This window comes from Nipponia nippon, unplaced genomic scaffold (genome assembly GCF_047370975.1).
Source record: "Nipponia nippon isolate SJK-2023a ecotype South Korea unplaced genomic scaffold, ASM4737097v1 scaffold_5, whole genome shotgun sequence".
NCBI lineage: Eukaryota > Metazoa > Chordata > Aves > Pelecaniformes > Threskiornithidae > Nipponia > Nipponia nippon.
In genome coordinates this window covers 61,900,334-61,925,553 of record NW_028262369.1, presented here as the reverse complement: position 1 = coordinate 61,925,553, position 25,220 = coordinate 61,900,334, and the positions used below count along the sequence as shown (strand labels likewise).

General features: G+C 42.4%; 1 protein-coding gene across 3 annotated transcripts in view; it reads right to left on the bottom strand.

Moving 5' to 3' along the window:
* ERBB4 (erb-b2 receptor tyrosine kinase 4) overlaps positions 1-25,220 on the bottom strand; it is a 532,642-nt gene that overhangs the window by 307,664 nt on the left and 199,758 nt on the right. For all 3 annotated transcript variants that reach the window (XM_087731135.1, XM_087731136.1, XM_087731137.1), the window contains exon 3: positions 5,918-6,104. In XM_087731135.1, the coding sequence (XP_087587261.1) occupies positions 5,918-6,104 (187 nt within the window). The remainder of the gene's footprint in view (positions 1-5,917; positions 6,105-25,220) is intronic.

Genomic DNA, 25,220 nt, shown 5'->3' with positions numbered 1-25,220 from the left:
CTGTTTTGTTGCAGGAGAAGCTACGTGATGCGAAGTTATCCTGCTGCATGACACTGGAGACACACATGAAACATTCTGCATATTACTTTCAATAAACTGTTTTAGACCATTTGCAATCCACTACATGCATTTCACAGTTTATGTGAAAATACTGGGGGGCAGGAAGACACCAGCAAACAACTTGCTGTGGGATCCTTTGAATTTCCAGTTAAAAACGTTTACCAATATATCATTATGATGGTGAGCTTTTTTGTTTAATTCCTTGCCATAATCATTCCAAACAAGGTTGTGCATTTTTAACACTAGAGACAGAACTGAAAACAATCAAGTGCTTTGAAATAAAGAAAACTAAGCATAAATTGTTGATCAACAAGTTGCAAAGAATCACAGACATTAGTTATACCATTTAGCATGACAAAAGCATATCCAGATCTTTCAGAGAGACTGTGCAAAATTCTAGCCTTACTGAAATTTAAAAAACAATGTCGCACCCTTGTTACTGAACATAATAAATTCATGAGTATAAATCTCATGGGGCTCAAAATCAGTATATTTTTCTGGCCACATACAATATACCTATTTGCCTTGATAACACCTGTGAGCAATTTTCTGCTAGCTGGAGGCAGTTGCTCCACAGCCTGCAAGTCCCTTATCTGGGATTCCTCGGGGCCACGTCTGCAGCAGTAAGCTGAGGAGTGCCTGGAAGCATTCCCAGGCACTGATGCCAACTGGCACGGAGCAGCCTGAATCTGCGCTAGTAACTGCCTCCGTGCTCGGCACAGGGTGGCTGCATACCGACTGCCAGCAGAGATCGGTCTCTGGACTCTCCGTGTTGTCAAATCATGCCTACGATGTCTGAGGAGAGCAGTAGCTGGAATGGGGCAATTTTTTTTCCAGGAAATAATCTAACAGTGTCCTGGGGGAGAGGGGACAGATGTGCACTAGCAGGCACACTTGCATTTATGAGCATGGGGGCAGCCACAAGCCTTGGCCCTTCTTTCCACAGGGGTGAGGTGAGCAAGGGTCCTGCACCGTGCCCCCGAGGTCTGTGCCACCACACAGAAGAGCCCTCCTTTCCCAAGGGAGGCACAGCTGTGCTCGAGGTGTTCCTCCCTTTTCTCCTACCCACTGGCCGGTCAGCAAAGGCGTGCTGGGATACAAATGCCTCTGTAGTCCATGCAGCTCCAAGGATATAGGGAAAGGAGCACTCCTGGGCAGTCACACAGCAACTGCAGCTTCTACAGGGCAGATAACTCCTGCAGCAGCCCTGCACGCAGAAGGTACCAAACAATTTTTTTTTAAACAAATTCCTCATTCCTCCATGTATCCTAGCAACACCTCTCTGAGGTTAGAGATGCGATGCCTTGCCCACCTGTTGTATAGGATGCCTGAGGCAAGTTACATATTGCTTTCTTCCCAGCTTGCCCCACTAGTACAAAGCCACAGCGATTAAGGAATATGCCACAATCAGCATACTCCAGTCTTGTCCGCTCAGGCTGGATGTCACACACAGGCATTTGCATCTCTAAACACCGTGAACTCAGCAGTGGCTCATGCAGTGTGCGTGTGGTCCAAGGAAAGGTCTTGCTGACACAGGCTGAGGGCTTTGCGATCAAGGCAATAAAAAGGGGGTGGCCTTAATCCCTGCCGCAAAAATGCTTTATGTGCAGTCACACAGCACTGAAGGAGCTCAGGCCCAGAGCAGGTATCTAAATAAGATTTCCAAAAACACTGTAGGTCCAAAATGTGCACAGTGAACAAAACTGAAAGAAAATTCGACTCCTCCCATGCCCCTCCCTCCAACCTGATCAAGCTGCAATATATATTTAGCAAATGAGCAGTCCTTGTTAAAAAAAACAAAAAACAAAAACAAGAAACTCATTGAAAAGCAACCTTTTTCATAGGAGATATCATTCTTTTTCTCCCTCCTCTAAAGCACCCCTTAGCATTTTCTATTTTGGGGGGGGGATGAAAATGTTATAGAAATCGTTATGGAACTTTAAAATTTTGTTTTACAGAACAATTAAAATAAATTTAATCAAATCTAAAAATCTAAAAAAAAAAAAACTATTACAAAAATCTGTAGAAGGGGAAATTTACAACGGATCACTTTCTACACCCAGTGAAGATGGTGGTCCTTTCCCTATGATTCTCCTGCCCATCAAATTAGATTTCTTTTTTTTGGCTGTCACTGACCGAATCCTTTCAGCTACAATATGCATTTGTCACTTGAACCTCAGTTACCTTAATTTATCATGTATCTGCATTCCTGCAAAATGAGCAGATAAGAAGCTACGTATTTTGCTGCTTTTTTGTGTTACTGAACTAATCGCTAAGTCCATTTTACTCTAATATATTAAAGGAATTCAATGGTTGCACAGGCACACACAAGGGAGCCTCTGTCCCCAAGGCCAATAGGGGATATGAGGTTATCACTACTCAGTCAAACATATATCATTTACTGTAGATCTCTTTTATTCATCTTCACTCAGAGGAAAATATGGGATACTTCATAAGTGGTTTTGGCACTTGTGAGTTATCCCTCTTTTTCCACTCATGAAGACAAATGCTGTAATGAAATGCAGCCATCAGGTATTCTCTACATTTGGAGTACTCAAACTGTGAACAATGATTATGCCCTTTCATTGGGTAAGTTAAGGTTGACTGCCTAGCTACCTGGGGAAGACAGAAATGATTTGCACTAGCTCACAGGCAATGAATGGAAGAAGGTGGCATACCTTCTCCCTCAGCATCGGTTATTCTGCTAATCTCGGGCTGAATAATACGTTCAGTGTGTCAAATCTTCCTTTTTACTTTAAGGCTACTGGGCAGCTGAATCTGCAAGCTGAGTCCAGCTGAGATGGCAGCAGCCACTTCATTAGTTCCATGTCTGTTTGGTTTTGACACTTTTGTGGAACCATTGGCTAAGTTTTTATAACAAGTGAGAAAAGGATTATGTAGGTAAGATTTTTTGCAAGAGTCACATGAATTTTAGGACGTGGTCCTGGCCTGCGCTACACAAACAAAATTCCCTTTTGGATTGACAGACATCGTGAGTGAGAACTGGATCATGTTTTCTGTGCGAGATAAAACTTGCTGCCTTCATAGCTGTTATTTTTTTTTAATATAGTGTAAGGGAGGAAATTCAAGCATTTAAAGTTACATTTAAATATGAAAACCTGACAGACACACCTGACAATAAAAACACAGCTGTTAACAACATACTGAAAATAATACAATGGTACTGCACAGGAAGCTGAAACCCTGTCTCTGGTTAAGTCTGAGGATAACCTACGGGTGAGAACAGCTTCCTCATTTATTTAACACAGGGAGCAGTGTTTGTATTTGTATGTTGTGCAGTACTGGGCAGAAACACCCTCAGGATCCCATCATCCAGACACTGCACAAATAAGAACAGAACTTCCCAAACTTCTGTGAACAAGGCATAAGCCCTGGAAAGATAGTTCTTCACATGCAAGGCAAGAGTTATGTTTATATTTTACTCAAATGGAAGAGATGCACCATTCAAAGCGAATCTCTTGAAATCTGCAGTGGACTAGAAGCTTGAAGGATGCAAGCTCACAGGGGCTGCTTCATCTTATATTTAATAACAAATCACTGGTTGTTTCTGATGTAAACATGGAGCAGTTGGTAGACACAGGATAGGTTCAGACACAGCTGATCTATCACAGCCTTGCAACATGACCGACTCCCACATCCACCAGTTATTTTTATGTAGCTACTAATGCTAAGGATGTGTTAAGAAAATAAATTAAGTATTAATATGCTCCAGGGAGAGCATTTGCAACAAGAAGCAGGTTGTGGGTTAAAACAGCCAGGTGCATCTTAACCAGTATACAAAATGGTCAAAGAACAGCTGCTGAAGAGACTCATGAGGCCCTGGCACATGCTATCAAGAAAATATTATTTTGAAGCACGCACTGGCTCATATTGAGCACCCAGAAGCTATTTTGAGTGCTCAGCGGAGACAAGCTAGCGTTATTAGGGCACTTCTCTTCCAAGAGACAACAAGACATTTTGAGCCAAATAATCCCATCAGAGGGCTTTTGTAAACATCTAAATCAGATGAAGGGGCTGTGATGATCTCATGTTAGGAAAGATTCAGAGGCTGAGCTAAGGCGTGGCTTCTTACAACACTTGAAAAGAAAGTCAAGCTATTTGCTGGGCATTTTTGGTGCTGTGCCTATCATGTAAAACCGGCTTCCAGCGAGAATCTCTGGAATCAGATCAACCGTCTATTAGCGCAGGGCAGTTGGTTCAAGAAGAAAATCTTGAGCCAGAGCCTACAAGATAAGTTTTTTTTACCTTACTGAGCAGCAAAGCCAGCTAAACAAGCACTGAAAATACAACCCTCACTTCCTGGCAGAACAACAGCCTCAGACTCAAGAGAAAAGGGTTCCAGTCCTCCTCTGGCCTTGGCCTCACCTCACTTCTCTGTCCCAGTTTCACCCAGCCTAATGTCTTTTACAAAGCACTTTGAGACCCACAGACAAGAAAAAGGATACGAAGATAACACCCGATTATTACCCGATGCTATGGCTCTGTATTATGTGAAGGCATAGACAGTCACAATGAACTCCCTAAATCAGAAAGATGGGAAGAAATGTGGGAACAGAAGAGGAGGAAATTGGATTATGACAGTGATAGAGGGAAGAGTAGCAGATGGCAGGAATTTAGAGACCTTGGGAAGCACTCTGACATCAGCATGATGGTCTCAGTAAAGAAAATTGTTAAAAATATGACTAGAAGAGCGAGCCTGATCAGAAGGAGTCAGCCAAAACTGTTTTATTTTGTAAAATATTTCAAGCCTCCTTTTTCCTCCTGTGTTTGAAAGCTTAGCTGTACAGCACGGCGAGGCTTGAACAACAGGGAACTGTAAGCACTTGTGTGCCACTCTTAATACTGTGACACAAAAAAAGCAGAGAGTGAAGGGTGCCTAAATATAGTTCAGAAGGCTCCCACCTCTCTGTACTCAGGTTCAAACACCACATTCAGCTCAGGTCAGTGATTTTCGGTCAGCATTTAGCCACTAGCAGAAATAAGGCCATTTCACAATCACCAAAGCTTGGGGCAGAAATGATCATAGCTGATGAGGAACCAGGTATAAATAAAATACTTCCAGTGAACTCCCTAAAAAGAGTTTGCCACTGCCTGCACTTTATTAAGTTACAGTCCAGTGATATTTAGCCAATTTTTAATCTCCCAGACCACTGACTGTAGATCCTCAGCTGAGAGAAATGAAACGTTGATCTACCCCACATCGTGATCCAGCCCTGAATTTACAGATGAATGTAAAACCATGGACTTGGTTTACGTTTTTGTCTCAAGAAAATAAGCACTTTTCTCGCTATATATAATACACTATTTTTGCTTAGAAAAAGGAGTTCTAAAATTAAATACACCAAAGATACAGTCTCCCCCTCCCATCCCCTTCCTCCCCCCTACCCCCGCCAGTGCAGCAGCAATGGTGACACAGACAGCAGCAAGAGCAGAGGCAGAGGGGATGCTAAAGCTAAGCTAACTTGCCAGAAAGTATGTTAACACCTGAAGCAACATACATGCAATAACCAAGGATCACAAGGAAACCAACATGCTTATATTCTCGAAACTAAGAAAAAAGTTCATTTACTCTTTCAACATCTATTTTTGTTTCGAATATGCTCTTGGCATGGAGTCCATACACAGCCTTTGATCAGTACTGAGAAAAGTACAGTTGTGAACCAAAAAAGGAATGAAATGAAGTATCGAGCCTCTCAAACAATGTACAACTGCCAGCCTCTCATGGTACCTCTGTTATTTGCAGAATGCAAGTGACTGAGGGCACTGGGGCACATATTCAACGCGCTCACTTTTTCTTTCTTGTGACTAATCCATCACATTTGCAAGTTTCACTTACCTGTCAAGTTCTTCAAGCCAAGTTCCCTGAGTCCAAAGTTACCATCCTTTCTGTAGTTAAGAAATATCGCCAAAGCATACCGCTCTTCATAGAGTTTGGTCCCACGAACGATGCGCAGGTTCTCCAGTGGCAGGTATTCAAACTGGTTCAAAGCCACCAAAACGTAGCCTGTGACTTCTCGGATAGACTGAAAGACAAAAATCAAACACATTAGAAATGGTCCATTTTTAATTTTTCTGAATTTCTCATACAGTGGATGCTTTAGTATGAGATGCTGGTAAGTTATTGATTTTAACCACATTTCTGTATCAATTTAACTGAGTTTATCAGAGATACTGGTTGGAAAACTAGAAAATAAAGAGGTAGACATTCTTTTCAGTTGTATTAAACTTGAGCAGAAATTCACAATAAGTATTAAAGATGCACAAAAGGATGACTTCGCACAACTCAAAGCAGAGAGCAGGTCAAAGGCCTCTGCAGGACATGAGCAGAATCCACTGGGGCAATGCCACAGTTCAGATAAGATTGTCTGTCCGCAAGTAACTCTCTGTTGTACAGGATATTCCAGGGTGAGACTGAAGGGACACAACATGGGGTAAGAGAGACACCTCTGGGAGAGCTCACCATCGAACAGGAACGGATAGTAGAAATGGGGGGCAGGTTTAGAAGAGTAAATAAAGAGAAACCACATATGTATTAACACACACTTTTGTACTTCTAAATGAAATCAATAACTGAACATTTGCAACAATTCAACTTCAGGTTTCATTTGGAAGTGCTGGAACCATATATGCTGTATATCCCAAACTTTGATCAAAACCAGTACCAAAACCTTTCGCAAAATGATTGCTGCATCTTTGGGTTGGCTGAAATCTTTGTTTGCTTTAGATGAACTACTCAATAACCCTCCTGCTCATACTCAGGAATTGATTGCCTGGGTTGTAAAGGGAAAAAACACCCCAAAACCCAATAACTAGAAACAGCTTTTCAAAGTCCAAAAGATTAAGAAAACTAAGACTTTTTAGAAAGAAAAGAAGATTTTAAAGTATGCTTTTTTTAGAAAACAAAGTTCATTCTAAGTAATTTAAATAAATGGCCTAGAAATCTGCAAATGCCTTTGAAAAGTGTCATTTCAACACTCACATAGAGCCTCACCATCCTCAGCAGGACTTCGCACAGGCTGAGGGATGCTGCCGCCCAGAGCTGCTCCCAGAAACATGACCTTCACGTTGGAAAGGGTCTCTCAAATACGGTTTTCAAATCTCACCTAATTCCATGCCTGCAACAGCCTGCAGCCACTGTATACGTGTATATTTATGTGTGTATGTATATTTAATTGACAGAAATTGATATAACTACTTGTGTGGTTAAGTGGATGCATGCACTTTTTTCTTCCCTTTGGCAAAGTCAATACCTTAAACAATACACAGAAAGAAAAATTCTGCTTAGAGTAACGTGCACAGACTATAACTAACATGATGGGGACTCCAGTCAATATCGTAATAAAAACAAACAGGCAAACAATAGCAGGCATCGAATTAAACGTGTTGTGTATGTACCATTAATAAAGAAAGGCAACATGGATTTTGCAGCACAAAGGACAGGCTTTTGCTTTGCTGGTTCAGTGCTGTTGCCATGATTTCATACGTAAGTGTGCAAGTGCCTTTTAATCAGGTTCATAAGAGTTTGTAAGATTATTAACAAGTGTGGCAGTATACATAAGGAAGGATTTATATGCCACAAACTCTAGGCACTAGCTGTCCTTCTAAAGTCAAACGTCTGTACTCAGCTGAAGCTGCTGAAAAAGCTCTGGAGCTATTTCAAGACTTGCTTGGCATCTAAACAGAGCACAGTGTCATTACAGGACTTTGATGAGAACCCAGTGAGTTGAGCTAGGTTGAGAAGTACGGTTCAGTAGCTCAATATTAAATGTAGAGCTGCATTATACCCTGGGACACTGACTCCATTATAATCAGAAGCTTTCCAGCACTTTCATGATAGCTCTTTGCTTTCAGACATTTCAGCTTAGCCAGTTTGGTCAGGAATTTGTTTTTCATCGTACGTAAAAATTTCCTTAAGCTGGCTCTTTTAGCCTCTCTTCAGAATTTAGGAAATATTAAAATTATAGTCATGGCTTCAATTTCTCCACTGATATTCTAGGGATACTATAATTGCTCTAATTAATTTAAAGGGATGTTTAACTTGGAATTGAGTTGAAAAAAATTAAAAGCACTTCCAAAACTGCATCTGACCAAGTCCTCCCTGCCAATTTTTGTCACTTACAACCACGTTTTCTATTTTTAGGGTATGTCTTGTTTACTGCTGTACAGCAAGTCCACCTGAAAGGTCCCTAATTCAGCATGGCAATGAAATTACACACACACACTCTCACCAGCAAATCTTCATTCCAAAATTGAAAAAAAAAAAGGGGGGGGGGGAGGAAAGGACGTTTTGTTGTTGATAATTGTGAACTGCCACCCCTAACCCTAATCCTTGGTACTTCTTTGTTTGGTTTATCTGACCGAAATGACAAATTATGGCAAATATTTTGACAAGAGCTAGAGGGTCCTTTCCAGTCCCATGGCTTCCAAGAGGATCGCAACACCTTTTTATTTGCTGGAAAAACTGCCATGTTAATCCTTGAAAAACAAAATGATTAAAATAAACAAAAGGGTTTCTAATTTACTAGAACATAGAATCATAGAATCATAGAATCGTCAAGGTCGGAAAAGACCCTTAAGATCAAGATACCAACCTGACTGACCAAATGTAGTGGTCTGTTACATTAATTTGGGGGTTTATTTTATTTTTTAACTCATATTTGTATGAAAAAGGCAGAGCAATAACATGTTTTGCAGGATGGTGTGTTTTCTGACTGGTCCAGCTTGAAAAAATGTACTGGGAGTGCAGCAGGCAGCTCAGGTTTTGGCGACTCCTGGCCAACGCTATCACTTTGCCAGTCACTGCTAGTTTTGATGTGATTCTTATTGAAAATGGACATCTGCCCGGTTGGAGCTCACTCCAAGCCCTGTTGGAGTCACTGCAAAGACACTTGTTGGCTTCCACACAGACTCACAAATCCTCACACCAGACAAGATCAACCAGCCTGATCCTCTGCAACTTATGCCAAGGTTAGGCATAATTTGAACCTCCCATTCTTTGTATACAAGGCTGAACGCTTTCCTGTTCAGGTATCCTGAAATCAGGTATAAACTCAGATATCCTAATGCTCTATTTTAGCTGCTTTTGCTTCAGCATTAATCTGTACCCCACCAAGAAGGTGGAGTGGGCTCACAGCAATGGTAGTTTTGAGTGTCACCTCCTAGTTCGATTCTCCTGCCAGGGCTGGAGGTGAGTCAGTCCCTCAGGAAAGAAAAAGGGAGACAAGGACACAAGTAACTGCATTTCAGTTCCCACGACCTACAACTAGAATGGAAAGACACAGATTAATCGTCAACAGACTTAAAGCCGAAAGTTTCTGACAGGGAACTGTCAGAAAAATGAACTCTGGCAACTCCAGTCTCGCTTGCTGACTATTTTAATTTTGCAGGACTGCCCCCGCCCCCATTACACCATTATTTTGACTGGGAATTCCAGCCAGCATGAGCCTGCCTTGCCTTGTCACCTGTCCAGCTCTTGAGACATGACCTGTCATGTGAAGAAGCCATCGAGTGAGGCAGCGACAGGCTCATGCTCTCGTAGCGCTCCTGCTGCTTCAGTAAATGCATTTTGGCTCCCCAAAGTTGTTTGGGTAGGGCAGTAGGAATGAGCGCATAGATTTGAATGAGGAAAAAGCTGAAACTCCCGCGGTGCCCATCACAAAAGGAAAAGGGACGCTGTTCATCCCCATCACGAAAGGAAAAGGGACGCTGTTCATCGAGCCCTCCACGCAGAAGCCTGGCTGTTTGAAAGCAGATGAGGAGACACCTCTGAGGATTCAAGAGCCAAAGGTGTCTGTTCCTCTGACTGAGCTGGTTAGGCATGAGATCCTGAAATAAGAAAGTGCATACTTCTAGCAGGAAAGGAAGGGGGGGGGGAAGTATTAATCCTTGACAAATCTAAAGCCTCACGAGCTGCTTTAAAACCACAACAAGCCACAGGATTCAAGTCTGATATATTTACCAGGAAAAAAGCTCTTCATCTACATTTTCAGAGAGGAGATGAATACTTGTGCTCCACAGCTTTGCTGTCCCTAAGGCCCAGCACAGCCCAGCACTGCCCTGCACCCTAAAAGCAGGCATGGTAGCCTATAAACCAGTCTCCTACCAGCCTCTACTTTCCCTCACACAGCCAAATTTTGTTTTTAAACCTAAAAACATGTTACCCTTTGACAACAACAGACCCAATGAAGGCCTTATAGTCCCAAAACTCCTTGTGCCTTGAGGCACCGCCCCACCCCGGGTGGCTGCTGCACCTCAGGGGGCTGCCACAACATGGCTGCCACGGCTCCCCTCAGCTGCGCCTGGGCAGCCACTTTGGAGGGTGTGGGTGGGTGCCCGCAGGGCGAACAGAGAAACAGCGTCCCCACATGACATCAAAAATAAAAGGGTTATTTTCAGAGGTTCTTTTTCAGGTGATGAACTGTAAAAATGAGCTCTACAACCCGTTCCCTTAATTACAACTAATATTAGCTGAGTACAGGTAAAGCATTTTAAGCTCCCAACAGCAAAGCCAGAATTATCCTGCCAGCTGGGAGTAAAAGGCAAGATTGTTCCTTGCCGTCTTCAGTTGTCCTTCAGCTCGAGTCAAACGAATCTGAATGGAACGGAGCAAAATAACAGTGAAAACTTCATCATTCTGCCCAGAACAACAGATCCATGAACGATTAGGGAAGCTGATGTTTCTCATAAACACTACCAAGTCGTCTTAACATCTATTGGGGAAGGTTAGACTGCGGCTAAGGCACCGACGAGAGCTATATTGTGGGGCTTTATTTCAGCTGCAGATGTGTTATTTATTCAGTCACTGCGCCTGATCTGGCAAAGCCCTTGCTGCCTCATCTGGTCAGACATGCGTCCCCAGCAACGGCAACCTGCTGCGGGGGTCAGCCCACATTTGTGGGACCCCAATTAAATATGTTTTCAATTAATTTTGCCCTTTTCCATAAAAGCTAAATATGCTTCAAGTCTGCTTTGATCTCATTTTGAAAGCACCAATAAACACAAGTGCAGGATGTGGGGATCACCTGATAAATGAGTGTGTTTAATTCACAAACACTAAAAAAAAAAAAGGGAGGGCATAAGAAATATATATTCAGTATATTCACTCGAGAGACAATGACAAAAGCCTTTGCTTTTCCAGAACTCGTTTGCAGTGAGACAGAGGTGCTTTGGTCCCCAGGGGAAGTCAGGGTGCCACCCCCGAGGGCATAAAGAAAGGCAGCTACTGGGAAAAATTTGGGGAGGCACAGGGGTTTCCATAGGGAAGGGGTTTCTTCTTCTTCCACCACAAGGAGGGAAGTAGAAAGGGTAAAGAACTTTAAATTAGGGAATGTAGGGAATAAGCCAAGTGGACACTTTTCATCCCATCTGTTGCAAATACGGTAATTTCTGTTATCAGGGGATATCCATTTCACGAGGCAGCGGCAAGGCTCCTCGCACAGCTCAGCTGCCAGCAGATAACAGACGTCTCCTGACCCTGATCCAAGGAGCTAGGTTGACCCTCCAGTGTGAACCGTGCACTTTATTGCAGTGCATTACATCCTAAGAAAGTCAGACTTCTAAGCGATACAAAGGGGAAAATATTTCCTAAGTGCATCGTCCTTTTTTCCACCTTAACAGATGTTAACACGCCGCAGCAAAGTCATGATTAAAATAACGAACATGAATAGTTACCACCGCACCATCTTGTTCAGAAGCTTTTCACATCTCCAGTTGACTTGAACGGAGCATTTCACATTTTGCTTTTTGATCAATTAAAAGGTACGCATTTATATCTGGTTAGAACTGCGCAACACCCAACTGGCCAAATTTGCTTCCTGTTTTTATTACGAGGAAAACCCATAATACTGCAAAGACAACACTTGCTTAACTTTAAACAAGTTCTCAGGGCAATCGTAATATCCACCTTCACAAAATTCAGTTAGGCATGTTTGTGACTATGCTGGTCACCTAAAACACCATCAATTACTTTTCATTATTTTTTCATACATTTTCACCCATGCAATGCAATACGTCTTTCATTGTCACAATTCAAAAAATAGCGTTTACTGAATAACTACACAGTGGCCTCTAAGCAGCTACAGCACTTGCAATACCAACTCTAGGGGAAATGCTAATATCTAAAATGTGGAAATAGCTAGCCTATTGCAATTTATGAAGCTCAATTAGCTGTTCCATGCATTGCTCATTGACGGTTATGAATTTTTAAGGACACGATAAAATGAGATTTGCAAAGGAGTTCAGGAGCCGTATTTACGGGATTGAGGCACACGGCTGTTGCCAGCTTCTCTCAAAGCCCCATCCATAACCATGAGAAATATGTAGTACATACTGACATTTCTCATGTCTAGGAGGACGCTCCATTTAGAGACAATGTCAAAGCTAACACAGAGCACGCACGTAAGGAATTTGGTTCCACAACGAGCTCATGCCTTGTCTCCTTCCATGCTGTGCATCCTTCAATTACGTCAACACTTGTGAAATTGTCATGTTAAGCCCTTCTGAGCACCAGTGGTTTTTCAGATACGCTGTACAAGCTTCAATAAAAATCCCTCAAGTTTGAGCACACTGATGAATATCAGAACATAGATTGTGAAAAACATTTTTCTGGCGCCTGATCCAGAAGCAAGCATTGTATTGTAACTAGAGTTGCCTTGGCAGCTGCAGAGAATTTATTGTCCAAAACACTAAAGTTGCAGTTTAGATTCAAATTTGTTACCAAAAAAAGAGGAACTTCTGGTAGTCTTTCAGTTTGCTTCAAGATGTATTAAAGGCAAAGGAAGGGCTTGGTTGTAATTTTGTTGAGAGCTGTACCTGAGGAGCTTCGTGCTGCTGCATGACTGCAGAATGGAACTGTGATTCTGTATTTAAGATGGCTGGTAGAAATTTTAAATCATACTCTTGCCCTCACAGACCTCTAGTCATCTTTGCTAATATGCTTACAAAATTAATAATATCCCGAGCAGCATGTCAGTGGATTGAACATAGCATTCGATTTCCTCAAATTTAAAGTAGCAGTCAGTTAGATGCATCTTTTGTTAAACTCGTCGGAAATTTGTAAGTGAAGACTTTGCCACGTAATTTATAGAACCCACCTTGGGAGTTGTTGAACTAAAGTTTTCTGAATGGTTGGCCTTTACGTTTCGTTATTCCAAGAGCAGGACTTTGCATACATTAAAACAGGAAAATTAGCTGTGTAGTTAGTTATTTACAGAGCTTGATGTAGAAATCACACTGTTGCGTACACGAGGCAAGTTAGGCTGAGTCTGAGCTAATATACATTACAGAAGGGTCTAGGGAGCTCTTAGAGGCAAAACAAATGCCAGTCTAGAATCCATTAAACTACAGATCAATGCCCAAATCTGGCATTTGGAAAGGAAGCTCCATTAATAACACAAAAGTGATGGTGATGGACAAAAACATGGGGAGCTTTTGAAATGTGTATCTTGACTCATTTTGCAAAGTATTGCTGGGAAAACAATGTGGGACATGAAAAATAAAATAATAATAAACAAAATAATAAAATAACGTAGGAATGGGAACATTAAATAGAAATAACAGGCAAATAACAGGACCAAAAAAACCCCTTTTGCTTTGAAATTTTGAAATACAGTTTCTAAAGACGTATCCAAGTATTCTTCCTGTTGACTGAGTTAGGCTTAAGTTCAGGTGTGATCTTGCACATGTGTCTATGCCTATTTTTCAGTTAAAAATACCATATGAATAGAGAAACTGATCAGGCTTACATCAACATCTGAGAGTCTTTCCAATGTTTTCTGTCTAAAACATAATTCCTCTGTTTGTGTACCTGCTTAGGAAGTGTCTGACACAGGCTGCCTGAGTGCGCACAATAAATCCTAAGCAGTTTATGTTGAGCAATGTTATGACCTAGACAAAGTCTCTACTCCCTAACAACCCAATCTTCACAGCTTACATCTTTCTGTCCTGAGGAAAGCTATGGACGACTACGTATTTAGCAAGTCAATAAGAATTTTGACCTTTTATCTGTAATACCTGATTGGCTTTCGACATACTTGCAGAGTGGTTTCCAGGAGAGTTTATTGTATCATCTCCCAAGGGAAAACTTAGTCATAAATTAGATCAGAAAGACTAAAATGAGAGCATTATGCTGTTACAAAATGCTTTACCATTTGGGCTGTTTCGTAGTAGCTACGTTTTGCAGAAACTCAAAGCACATCAGCTTGTAGCTGCCCAGTTACAGAATTTCCAATGGGAGAGATTGATGCATTTTGGTTTCTCTGCTTTTGGGAGCTTCAATCAAGTAAATCATGGTTTCTTTCCAGGCAACATAAAATTGCACTAACTGCTACTTCATAAACTAAATAATATCAACACTCTGGAAGGATTTTAGGAAAGTAATAACCATGGGAAAACACATTCCCTTTTATCAATTTGCCTTAGACAGCCATAGCCTATGAGCAGCTGTGAGCACATTCAAAGGTCTCCGGACTCTTTCACCAGCAAAGACAAAGCGAGGGCTGTCTTATCAAACCGCTGCCTGAAACTGCTTTAGAGAGGGAGCACGGGGCAGCAGTGTGAGCACTGCATTGGGATGTCTGCGTCCGCTATCAGCTTTGACATTTCTTTTTTGTAGTTACACAGAATAGTCCTCGGAGCAGAGGTGCTTTCCTAACAACACAAGGAGCCTTGACCCCAGTTGTCACCTGCACTGCCCAACGCTTCCCGGGCATATTTACACAAAGTGCCGACTGCACTGCCACAGGCATCCTGAGATGTCAGTGGATCAAACCGAGCTGGTATATTTATTTTGGCAAAACAAGACATCATCTACAAAAGAAAAAAGCATTCAGTTCCTCATTGTTGTTCTTATTTGTGACAGTCTAAAGGCCCATGACATTTTTGCTTGCGTCTAAGCTGAACTAAGTCTTGGGAGGCTGCTTACTTGGTCCTCCGGATCACGAAACTGGTTGGAGCACACCAGGGAGCCCATCCTTGTCCAAGTCTCCTTCCCATGGGAAGAAAATGAAGAGGAGGAGGAGGAGGAAGACCGGTGCTCCCAGTCTCTCCCAGCTCAGAAGCACTCCCGGCTTCTCCAGCAAACATGAAGCCTGAGACAGCAAGCGGATTAAGTTTTATACAGGGAACAAAAAGGAGAGGTGAAAAAGGATGTCTTTCCCATGATGGTTATGAAAGGTCAAGTGTCTGATCAGAAATCAAAGAGAAGAATACACATGCCAAATGCAGTGCAGGCTATAACAGGGCGTCCAGAATTACACAGCACTTTAAACAAGCTGCCTGCAAAGATCCTAGGAATGTTTTGTGTGCATTTAACAGTAGAAGGAGGTTTTATTTGTTAGTTTAACATATGATGAGTGACAGACTTTGTACATCAGACATTGTGATTTCTTTTTTTCCTAGTAAACAGCCAGGTTAGTTGGTATGAATTACTGGCAAGTCTATAGTTACCAGATAAATTAAATGCGCTTATTAAAATTTCTCCACCATCTACTGTGGAAGCAATGGGAGCGCTTGGTTGGCATGATTCCCACTCCTTGGAGCGATGCAGAATGAATTAAACATCCCAGAGATCTGGTACAGAGGTGGAGCTGAACAACAGGACTTTTATATTTTTGTATTCAAACTGCAGGTAAAGGTGTCAGGCCACTCCTGAAAGCAAAAGGCTGTTTCTATTTCTGAACACAGAACTGACTACACATAGTGAAAATGTGTTAACCTTGCCAAATTTCAGCTAAACAACCTCAGTCTGGGCTTTTGGTTTTTTGCAAGAAGCAAATGGCTGGCTGTCCAATCCTGAAAAAGCAGTTAGCTTATTTTTGGAAAGCTTTGCTTTCCTTTCCCAAGAAAATACTTTCTTAAAAACATACTTTCAGTTTGTTTCATATGTGCAACAACCACTCTTTAATGAGTATTTGAAATGCATTTCCTACGAGGAACCAACTTTATTGGCATACTAGGACGTTTTTTCACACATAAATTAGTGAATATTGGAGGAGTTGTTGACTGTTCGTCTGGTTTCATTGAAGAGGAGAATCTTCATCCCAATACTGGATTTTAGCAACTCTTATTTCTAGCTGAGCATATACAAATACGTCATCTGATCTCAACATCACACCTACCTATTGAAACTATTTCAGCCTTTGTAACTCTAATCTCTTCAAGAATAGAAACTCTGGAGAGATGCATTCATCACTGGCTTTTGATTAGGTTTCTTTCCATTAAGATAAAAAGTGAAGAGGCTTCTCGTTTTTAAAGCTGTGTTTTTGTTTTGTTTATCTAGAAGCTGGAGAATAGCTCTGTTATTCAAGCTTTAATAGATTGTTAAAGTCTCCTTCAAGGATAGATCCATAATTTATAAGATGTGAGCAATTAGTAAATGCATCTGATTTTCAAATTCAGAGGTATTCTTTAGGAAGAACACGTAAACTCCAGATTTTGAGATTATGCAGAGTGCTACCAACCAGGAAAACAACCTCTACTCTGCAGTGACTGAACTAACCATAAGATAAGATTTTCTCTGCATTAATTCCACTACTTTTCTTCAAGGGGACAAGTTAAAAACTTCTCCCACTCATTACATTTTCTGTGTGGTTCTGAACTGAGCAAGACGCACAATCTTGCAGGGGATGGGAGCTTTTTTTAATCATGTCCAGAAAAACCAGACACCTTAAAAGACACCATTGTTCCTCCATGCAATTATTGAAACAATAAACCACAAACTGTGGTTCCCTCAAGATTCACAAACAACATCTTTTTTTGTTTAAATTATAGGTGAGTTTATGGAGGGCGGTGCTGGAAAAGTTCTACATAAAATTATTTCTCTCTTTTCCAGGAACAAGACTAGAAAAAGTGGTTTGCTCTTGATATAAAATTTCCAAAAGCTTAAGAATTAAGAGTCCAGAAGAAACAGTAATTTTATGAAAGGAAAATAAAGGGAACAGGGCAAGAGATCAGAGAGGAAAGCGGAACCGCTCATCGTCAGGAGCAGAGAAGGACAGAATGTGTCTTTCCTAACGCAAGGCAGATTCAGGCAGTCATCATTTCTGGCATTATCTAATTTCTGAGTGCTTGAGTTTGCAATCTGACTGCTTTATTTTTATATAATTTTGTTCTTTTTTTAGGGGAAGCATGGCAGGAAAAGTGTAATACTCTGTACAAGATATAATTTCCTTCAATACTTATCACCAGCAAATGATTGGACAAGCAATCTTTTGCCAATGGCTTAATTAGAGGAAACCTCTATATTTAATAACGTTCCTTAATGTACTGAACCACACACAATAGCTTGTTGAAGGAGAAAAAGCAGAGTGGTTATTGTCATAGCTAAGGATGGATGAAAGGTTCAGTCATTAAAGTCATCACAGAAACAATGTTATTAACTATACAGGAATAATCTCAAAGGAGTTCCCAGCTGATTGACAATGATAAAATAATGCAGCAAGCGAAAAAAGAGCCTTCTCTCCTCACCTGTTTTTATTAATACCCTCATTACCTTTCCCTGAAAGACAGCTTTTCAAGAGCTATTATTGTACTTAATATTAAATAAAATTAACTGTGGCAGATCTTGAATTATGTCTTCTGAACCCCTAAATGTAGGGTGCTCACCAGTATATCCCTCAGCTGGGACATGCACTTCAGCAGGAGTGGGGTCCAGTGGCCAGACACCCAAAAACTCATGATCCTCTTGTGACCCTGCGATGCTGAGCGCTGCACCCAAGTGAGCCAGGCTGTGTCTGGAAACCACAGAAAGAGCAAAGTCTGGGCTGTGTGGACCGAACTTGTCCACTACTGCCTCCTCAACCCCACTGACCACTTTGGGGACATATCCTCCCTCAGAAAGAGGATCCCAGGAGTTGAATGGTCATCCAAGACCAGGCTTTAGCATACCCAGCAGAGATTTCTCTTCCAACAGGAGAGAGGAGCGGCTGAGGGAGCTGGGGTTGTTTAGCCTGGAGAAGAGGAGGCTGAGAGGAGACCTTATTGCTCTCTACAACTACCTGAAAGGAGGTTGTAGCGAGGTGGGGGTCGGTCTCTTCTGTCAAGTAGCAAGTGATAGGACAAGAAGAAACAGCTTCAAGTTGCACCAGGGGAAGTTTAGGTTGGTTATTAGGAAAAATGTCTTCACCGGAAGAGTAGTCAGGCACTGGAACAGGCTGCCCAGGGAAGTGGTTGAGTCCCCATCCCTGGAGGTATTTAAAAGACGGGTAGATGCTTGGGGGCATGGTTTAGTGGTGGACTTGGCAGTGCCAGGTTAACGGTTGGACTTGATGATTTTAAGGGTCTTTTCCAACCTAAACGATTCTACGATTCTAACAAGGGCCTTGTCTGCCCAGAGTTGGCAGCTGGCTGTTGGCTTGATAGTGGCCTTAAAAATGTCTGTCATTCAATATTCGGGGACACAAGGAAAGAAAAGAAGGCGAGAGAGAGAGAAAATGGAGTGCTCAAGGACCCAGCTACATCAGAAGGCCAGCAGTGGTATTTCATAGATATTAATTACTCTAAAGTCTGTAAACTATGCAGAAAGTGCCAGCTGCTGTGAGCTAGGACCATCAAAGACCAGATTATCATGAAATCGTTACAGGAGAGGCTGCTTTTACTTAGCATATAATTGCTGAACCTAAGCACACTCCATATAACCAATAGGAAAATGAATTATTTAAATACTCTTAACAAATTGTATTACCATTTTATTTATACCAGTATTAATTTAACTCTAAAAATTGCCTGAGGATTTTGCAGAATTAAATTTTGCCATTCTGGAGTTTTCAGAAACTTCAGTTCTTCTGCATGACATATGTGTGTGTGTGTGTATGTATGTGTATATATATAGTTTTTACATGTATTTACAAATATACATATATGCAAAACAACAAATAAATATGCAAACAACAAAAAAGTGTGTGTGTTTGTATTCCTGCAGAATTTCTTGTCTTCAGATATTTTTGGTGTCTAAAAATGCAATCCTCAGGTAGTTTCCTCACTGAATTGCATGCTGCTGAGAAAGAGAAAAATCCTGGCTAAAATGACAGTTTTTTCTCAGTTGAGCAAAACCAATTCTCATTCTCACAGCACCCAGCCTGACTTTAGGGCTCAATCGGCAGGTATAATTATCACGTTAAAGTTGCAGGCATTTCTGGCTCCAAAGGACTTTTATTTTTTCTTTTTACCCAATTCTCTTCTACTTGTAGCAACCAGTGCTTCTGACAGCCAACTGGGAAAACAGAAGATGGCAGGTCAGGGGTATTTTACTCCTGGAGATGAAGCACACAGTCAGCATCGGTCCCCTCATATCTACACATGCTATTTCCTAAAGCACCACACATCTTTCCAGATGTTGCAGCCAGACAACTACTCTTCTCCATATTGCTCCACAGCCTGTTTACTCAATTATTTTTCTCCTCCCTCTTTTCTCACATGGCCCTAGAGAGAACAGACTTTCATTTCTCATAGCTCATTATTCCCACCTGCTCTGAATTTCAGTTACTTTCTTGCATGGTCCCACTGGCTGAGGGCTGTGTTCGCCCTTGCCTCCTGACCCAGTCTTCCCAATCTGAGAACCCCCTACCAGATGCACCAAATACACCTTTCAGGCCTCAAAAACATCTTTAGTGAATGAATAAATCCATTCGATTTTATTAATTCAATAATTTTATTTATTGAATAAATTTATTTTGAGAGCATTAAGTTGGACAGTGTAAGTCCTGATCTTTTGAAGTCAATAAACATCATTTCACAGGCTTTGAATCATGTCCTTAATCGGTCAGGGCATGCCCCAAAAAATCATTTGGTCATACAACCCCCTTGCGTAGACATTTCCAGGATGTCTCAAAACCAGCCTTTTCTGTCCCCTAAGCCCATGAGATACGACGGACTTGTTAAGTGCAGACCGCACCTCACATGCTTCACCATTTGGAAAAGTTTATCTATGTAACTATATAACCAGCCAAACACTGGCACCTTTGGTTGTCTGCTCTTCTGAAATATCACGCGTGTTTGAGTGTGTGAGCGTGTACACGTTGCACTTCGTACTCTGGAAGTCCTACACGCCGGGGGCAGGAGTGGCTCATGTTTAGCTCTGTGACTCACAGATGTAGCAAGATATTTACAGTATTTTTCCTAATGGGTTTCCATGGATGGCTGACCTTTCAGCTGAATACTTTAGCATCCTACTTTGCCAATGTTTGTTACAGTACCTTCCCTATCCCTATTTGAACCTGTCAGTCCAGGAATATTCGATACTAAATTAAAGCATTACAAACCAACGGATAAATTCTGTCCAGGACACAACCCTCACAGACCTTAATTACATTTGCTGGTGTGAATGTTAAAGGCCTGTCATTGCAAGGGCTTTGGACTTCGGCTTCTTTTGAACCACAGCTTGAGAAAGAAGGGAGCTGTCATCTACCCACGCCTTCTCAAAAGCAAAGTGGTTTTTATTTTATTTGACATTTGCTTGTATGCTGGCGCTGTCCTTTAGTTCAAACTGCTCCCAGGTATTGACAGCAATTAAAACACCATTTGAGGGCTTGTTTTGCTACTACTAAACAGGCTAAACTCAGCTCTTCTATTCTCTGCTTCTTTTAAAAACCCTCTATTCCCTTCCACCAGCCCAGTAGTTCACCTCTCTGCTTCTCTGTTCCCCATCTGTAAGAGAGGAATTACCAAATTTCCTTTCCCTTCATAAAATTGCCACCATTTCCCCCCCCCCCTCTTGTCCATTTAGGCTGTAAGCTTTCCAGAAAAGGGAAAGGTTTGTGTCATACGATCTCCTTACGCCGTGTAATGGAATTCTTAACTGAAATAAAGTTGCAAAGTCAAGAGTAAAACACAAATTACCAGTAGTTACAGAAAAATGTCTGTGATCTTTGCAAGTCAATGCTTAAAGCTAAGTGAAAAGAGCCAAAAAGTGGCTGTTCCATTTCTTTCAAATTACTCATTAAAACAGAGCCGATGATAAAATCTGCACACCCTGTACTACAAATCCCAGCAATTCTGCCATTTCCAGTGACAGTTTGTTGGCTTTTCCATCTTGTCTTTCTAACAATTCATGTTGGGCTCACGTGGAGCCCAAAGACTAAGGTTAATCTGCCTCACCAGCATATGAAAATCAGCATGCACTCCCTATCTAAAGAGATAATTACTGCCCTGGCACTCCAGCGGCTTTGCCTTGCCCAGAATATTATCAAAACGGTACAAATGGCTACAGGGGACCCCAATAACCCAAAGGACCAGATTCACAGCAAACTTAAGGGAACAAAGAACTGACTCCCTGGCTCTCAACACAGCATCATAGTCTAAGGGATAACGTCTGCTGGAGAAACTTCAGTATCACAGCCTTTGCCACCCTCACTGCAAATATTAGACTGAAGATACAGATGAGACTAGGATCTGGAAGGCACTGGAGGCTCGTTCTCATGTCACTTCATATTCCAGTGTTTCTAACAAGGCAAACTGCTTTTGCCTTTTCTGCCAGGCTCAAAGTTAACTTACAGGACACCTACAAATTAACATGTGTCCTTTGCTTTGGCTGTTCTCGATGACATTTATAACTAAAGCTGAATCAATTAAAACAGACAGAACTCTAACAAAGCATCGCTCTAAACCAGAATTTCATCATCTCTCCCCTAGGGGCCAAAAAGTCGGGGGAGATACCTCAGGCCAAATTTACCTAATTGTTCCACAAGAAATACTTACATTTAATCACAGGCTGCTTCAAAGGAACTCCCAATAGTTTTAATTAATTATCTTCATGCTTCGTCCTTTCATGGAACTGAAAATATTCCCCCACTCTTATCTTCACAAACAAGCCATCACTTTCAGCACTGCAGGACACCTGAGGAATGGGATCGGTTAGAGCCAGCAATGGGGTTGCACGTGTGTGCGTAGGCGCGCCCGCGAAGGCAAGGGCTACAGAACGAGCGGCCGGTCAAAGAGGTCTGCGTGCTTGCACGGCTCCTCACAGCAGGTATTTTCCTTCTCTGAAAGTTGTGCTGGGATTAATTTCAACTGTACCGACAGCACTAAATGTATATTTCAATGTTAGCAGTTACATGATATGCCAAGTAGAAGGAAATCTTTTCCTTTCAGAGCAGCAAACAGGTTCAGGGCAGATCCAGAGAGCTCCTGAACTAAGAATCAGGCGACAGTGGTAGATGATTGGGGTGCTGAATTGCTCTCTGCTCCTTACGCTTACCCTATTCAGTGTGTTTATGAATTTTTGGAGACTAACTACCGAATGTGGAAACTGCTAGAGGAGGTTTAGCAAGTGCAAACGCACACGGTAGAAAGCTAATGTTACACCAGGCATGTGTCTTCATCTTTTACAGTTACTGACTGCCTTTCCCAGGTCCTGCTTTTCTGAGCGTTAGAGTAGGAAGCTCTCTGGCGGCTGCTGAAGGGCTGATCGTGCACGGGGTGGCCAAATATTCTTCCTGCTCTTCATGTTCTGATTGGTTTCTCCTCCAACCACAACACTTGGCTAATCAGCATCATTTATATTTCCATATATATAACACTTGCTATTTCTGAGGCACAGCGAAGAAAGTAACTCTTTATCAAAGCCACTTATGTACACAAGAAAACTCAGCGCAAGACAGACAGGGGTAGGATAAGGAGGGAGGCAAAGAGCGCTGCTTTCTAGGTGGGCAAAAATGCTGACATGACAAATCTTCCCCCTTAATCAACTTATTTACCTTCTTGAAAGCTCATGATGATAAACTACCTGAACTGGAGCGGCTTGGGAGCCGATATCCCTCAGCGTCCGCTGCAGTAAATTATTGCCTGGCTCTGCTGATGGAGATAGAGAGAGGTGATAGTGTTCCCTAACAAAGGATAAATGGTAATATCCACCATTTCTTTCCACTCTGCAACCAAGCTGCTAGTACAGACTGCTTAGATTAGGAAGTCAGTGCTATTAAAATAAAATGGCTTTCTCCCTTTTTTTTATTTTCTCCCTAAGGTGAACAATGGCTATAAAAAAGCCATATATTTCCTAATAAATACTAAGCCGTGCTAGAATCAGATAACTGAGTTTATGCTAAGTTCTAAAATGCATTTTTTGGCAACAAATAGTCATTCAGATATCAATAAACATTGTGCACTTTATCATCATCCTGGTGGGTTTTCAGCTGGCAAAAGAGCTGTTTATGCGATGTGTCTTCAATTCCCAATTTCTCAGTATCCCGCTGCTGCTATTCCCACCCTCTCCTCATCTCAGAGATGACTTCTGAGGTGCAAGTGTGTTGCTACTGAGACAGCTCTGCTCCGTTGTACTGTTCTGCCGCATCACTTAGCAGATAAGCTTCTGCTCGCCACGTCACAGACACAGGCTGGGGACAAAGTATGGGAGACGATGCACAGTTCCTACTGTCCTGAAAATAGCAATGTAAGTAGTGGTAACTCCACGGTGTGGTTCCACTTTGGTAGCTATGGATTTAATTACACACTCCAGAAGGACACAGCCATTAGCATATGCATGAAATGCAGTACACAGCCATTTACTCCATGTCTGTAACTACTTCAAGGCGAGAAACATGGTTCAGGGAGTGGAGCACAAGGGAAGAAGGAGGTCATACCAATGCAATATCAAAGGAGCAAATGGAGACAGAGCGAGGGAGTGAGATCCCTCCAGTCTGCAATGCTGCACTGAGATCAGCACAATAAATAGGATGCTGTGAAAATGTTGATTAGAAGCAGCACATGGCTTCTGTTTCTCAAAAAACAAACTGATGCTTCCTGAGAGTGAGCTGAGGATCTGCTCGCTTTGCATAATGCAGGCGATCAGCAGGGGCAAAGTGCTGGAAAACCTGCTTCGATCCTCTGCTGTGTCAACTGTGAACGTCCCTTGGAGTCGGCAGCTGCCCTGGCAATCCCCAGGTGAGAGACTGCCCAGGACATCTCTCGCTTCCCACTGCCAGAGCCACAACAACTCCCTTGCTACCACCTTTAACTCTCCCGAGTCTCAGCATGGCAGCTCCTGGCAAACTCAAGAGAGGATTGCATTGGCTTCCTGTCGGGGAGCGCTCAGCCCTCTTAACGGAGGAGAAAGGCTGCTGCTCGCTGACACAAACCAGCTGCTTTCCACCAGCCCTCCCGAGGCACTGGCGCTAAGCGGGTGCTGCGCTGGAGCTCCTGCCATCCGTGGTTCCTGCATGGGAAATAATTCCCTGAGCAGCCAACACGTCAACCAGCGCTCATCCCCGATCTTTCATGAGCTGAAGGGGCTGTGTTTGACGCTGGCTGGCACTGACACAGGTCCTGCGCAGCCAGGTAACCAGGACCCCATTAATACCACAGGCATTTATTGAATTTTTTCATTTGGCTAGATATTATTGGAACACCATCATAATCATATTTCTTTCATCTGAAAAGCCTCGGGTCCTAGGCATTTCAGCTATAGCAAGTTTTGTGGCATTGGCCTTTTCCCCTCCTCCTGAAGCCCATCTGTAAATGAACATTAGTTCACAAGCTGCAGACAGAGCTACAAACATGGGCTCTAACACAGCCCTACGAGCTTGAAAGTTAGGATCAGGGCTGCCCACGACTGGGTTTGCAAGTCGCACCCAACACCCCGCAGTCTGGTAGTACGTGGCTGTAACCATGAGGACACGCTGTCTTAGGAGCCAGAAACGTGAAATTACTAACAGCCCTTACCATTTACTTGCTAGGCAGGTACAAAATCACAGGGACCCTCTACACAGAGCAAAGCAGAGAGCAACACCAAAGCAAATGCTTGCTTAACTCACCTCGTCCGCCACAACTAACATCTTCCATAAGTGGCACAATGACAGATAAGGCGAGCTCAGGACACCGCAGGGCTCTGCTCAAGGGCCAGAGGCGAAGGAAAGAAGCAGGTTTGTGAGCAGCAGAAAGCACAGCTGCTGGTTTTCCCTAATGCTTCCTGGGGGGAATTTTCTCGAGACTAATAGCGTGGTGAAGCTCGAGCTGCAGCGAATCCCTATGGGGAGGCACTGACTTGGGTTCCTGCCATCTACCTTGTGATCATTTTCCCAATCCTTGCTGGAACGTACTGTCATGGGAAACTCTACTTATCTGACAAATTTGGTTGAAACCAGACAATGACAGTTAAAAGGGAAGGACACTGAGTAACAGGTACACACAACCCCTGAATGCCTAAGAAACCT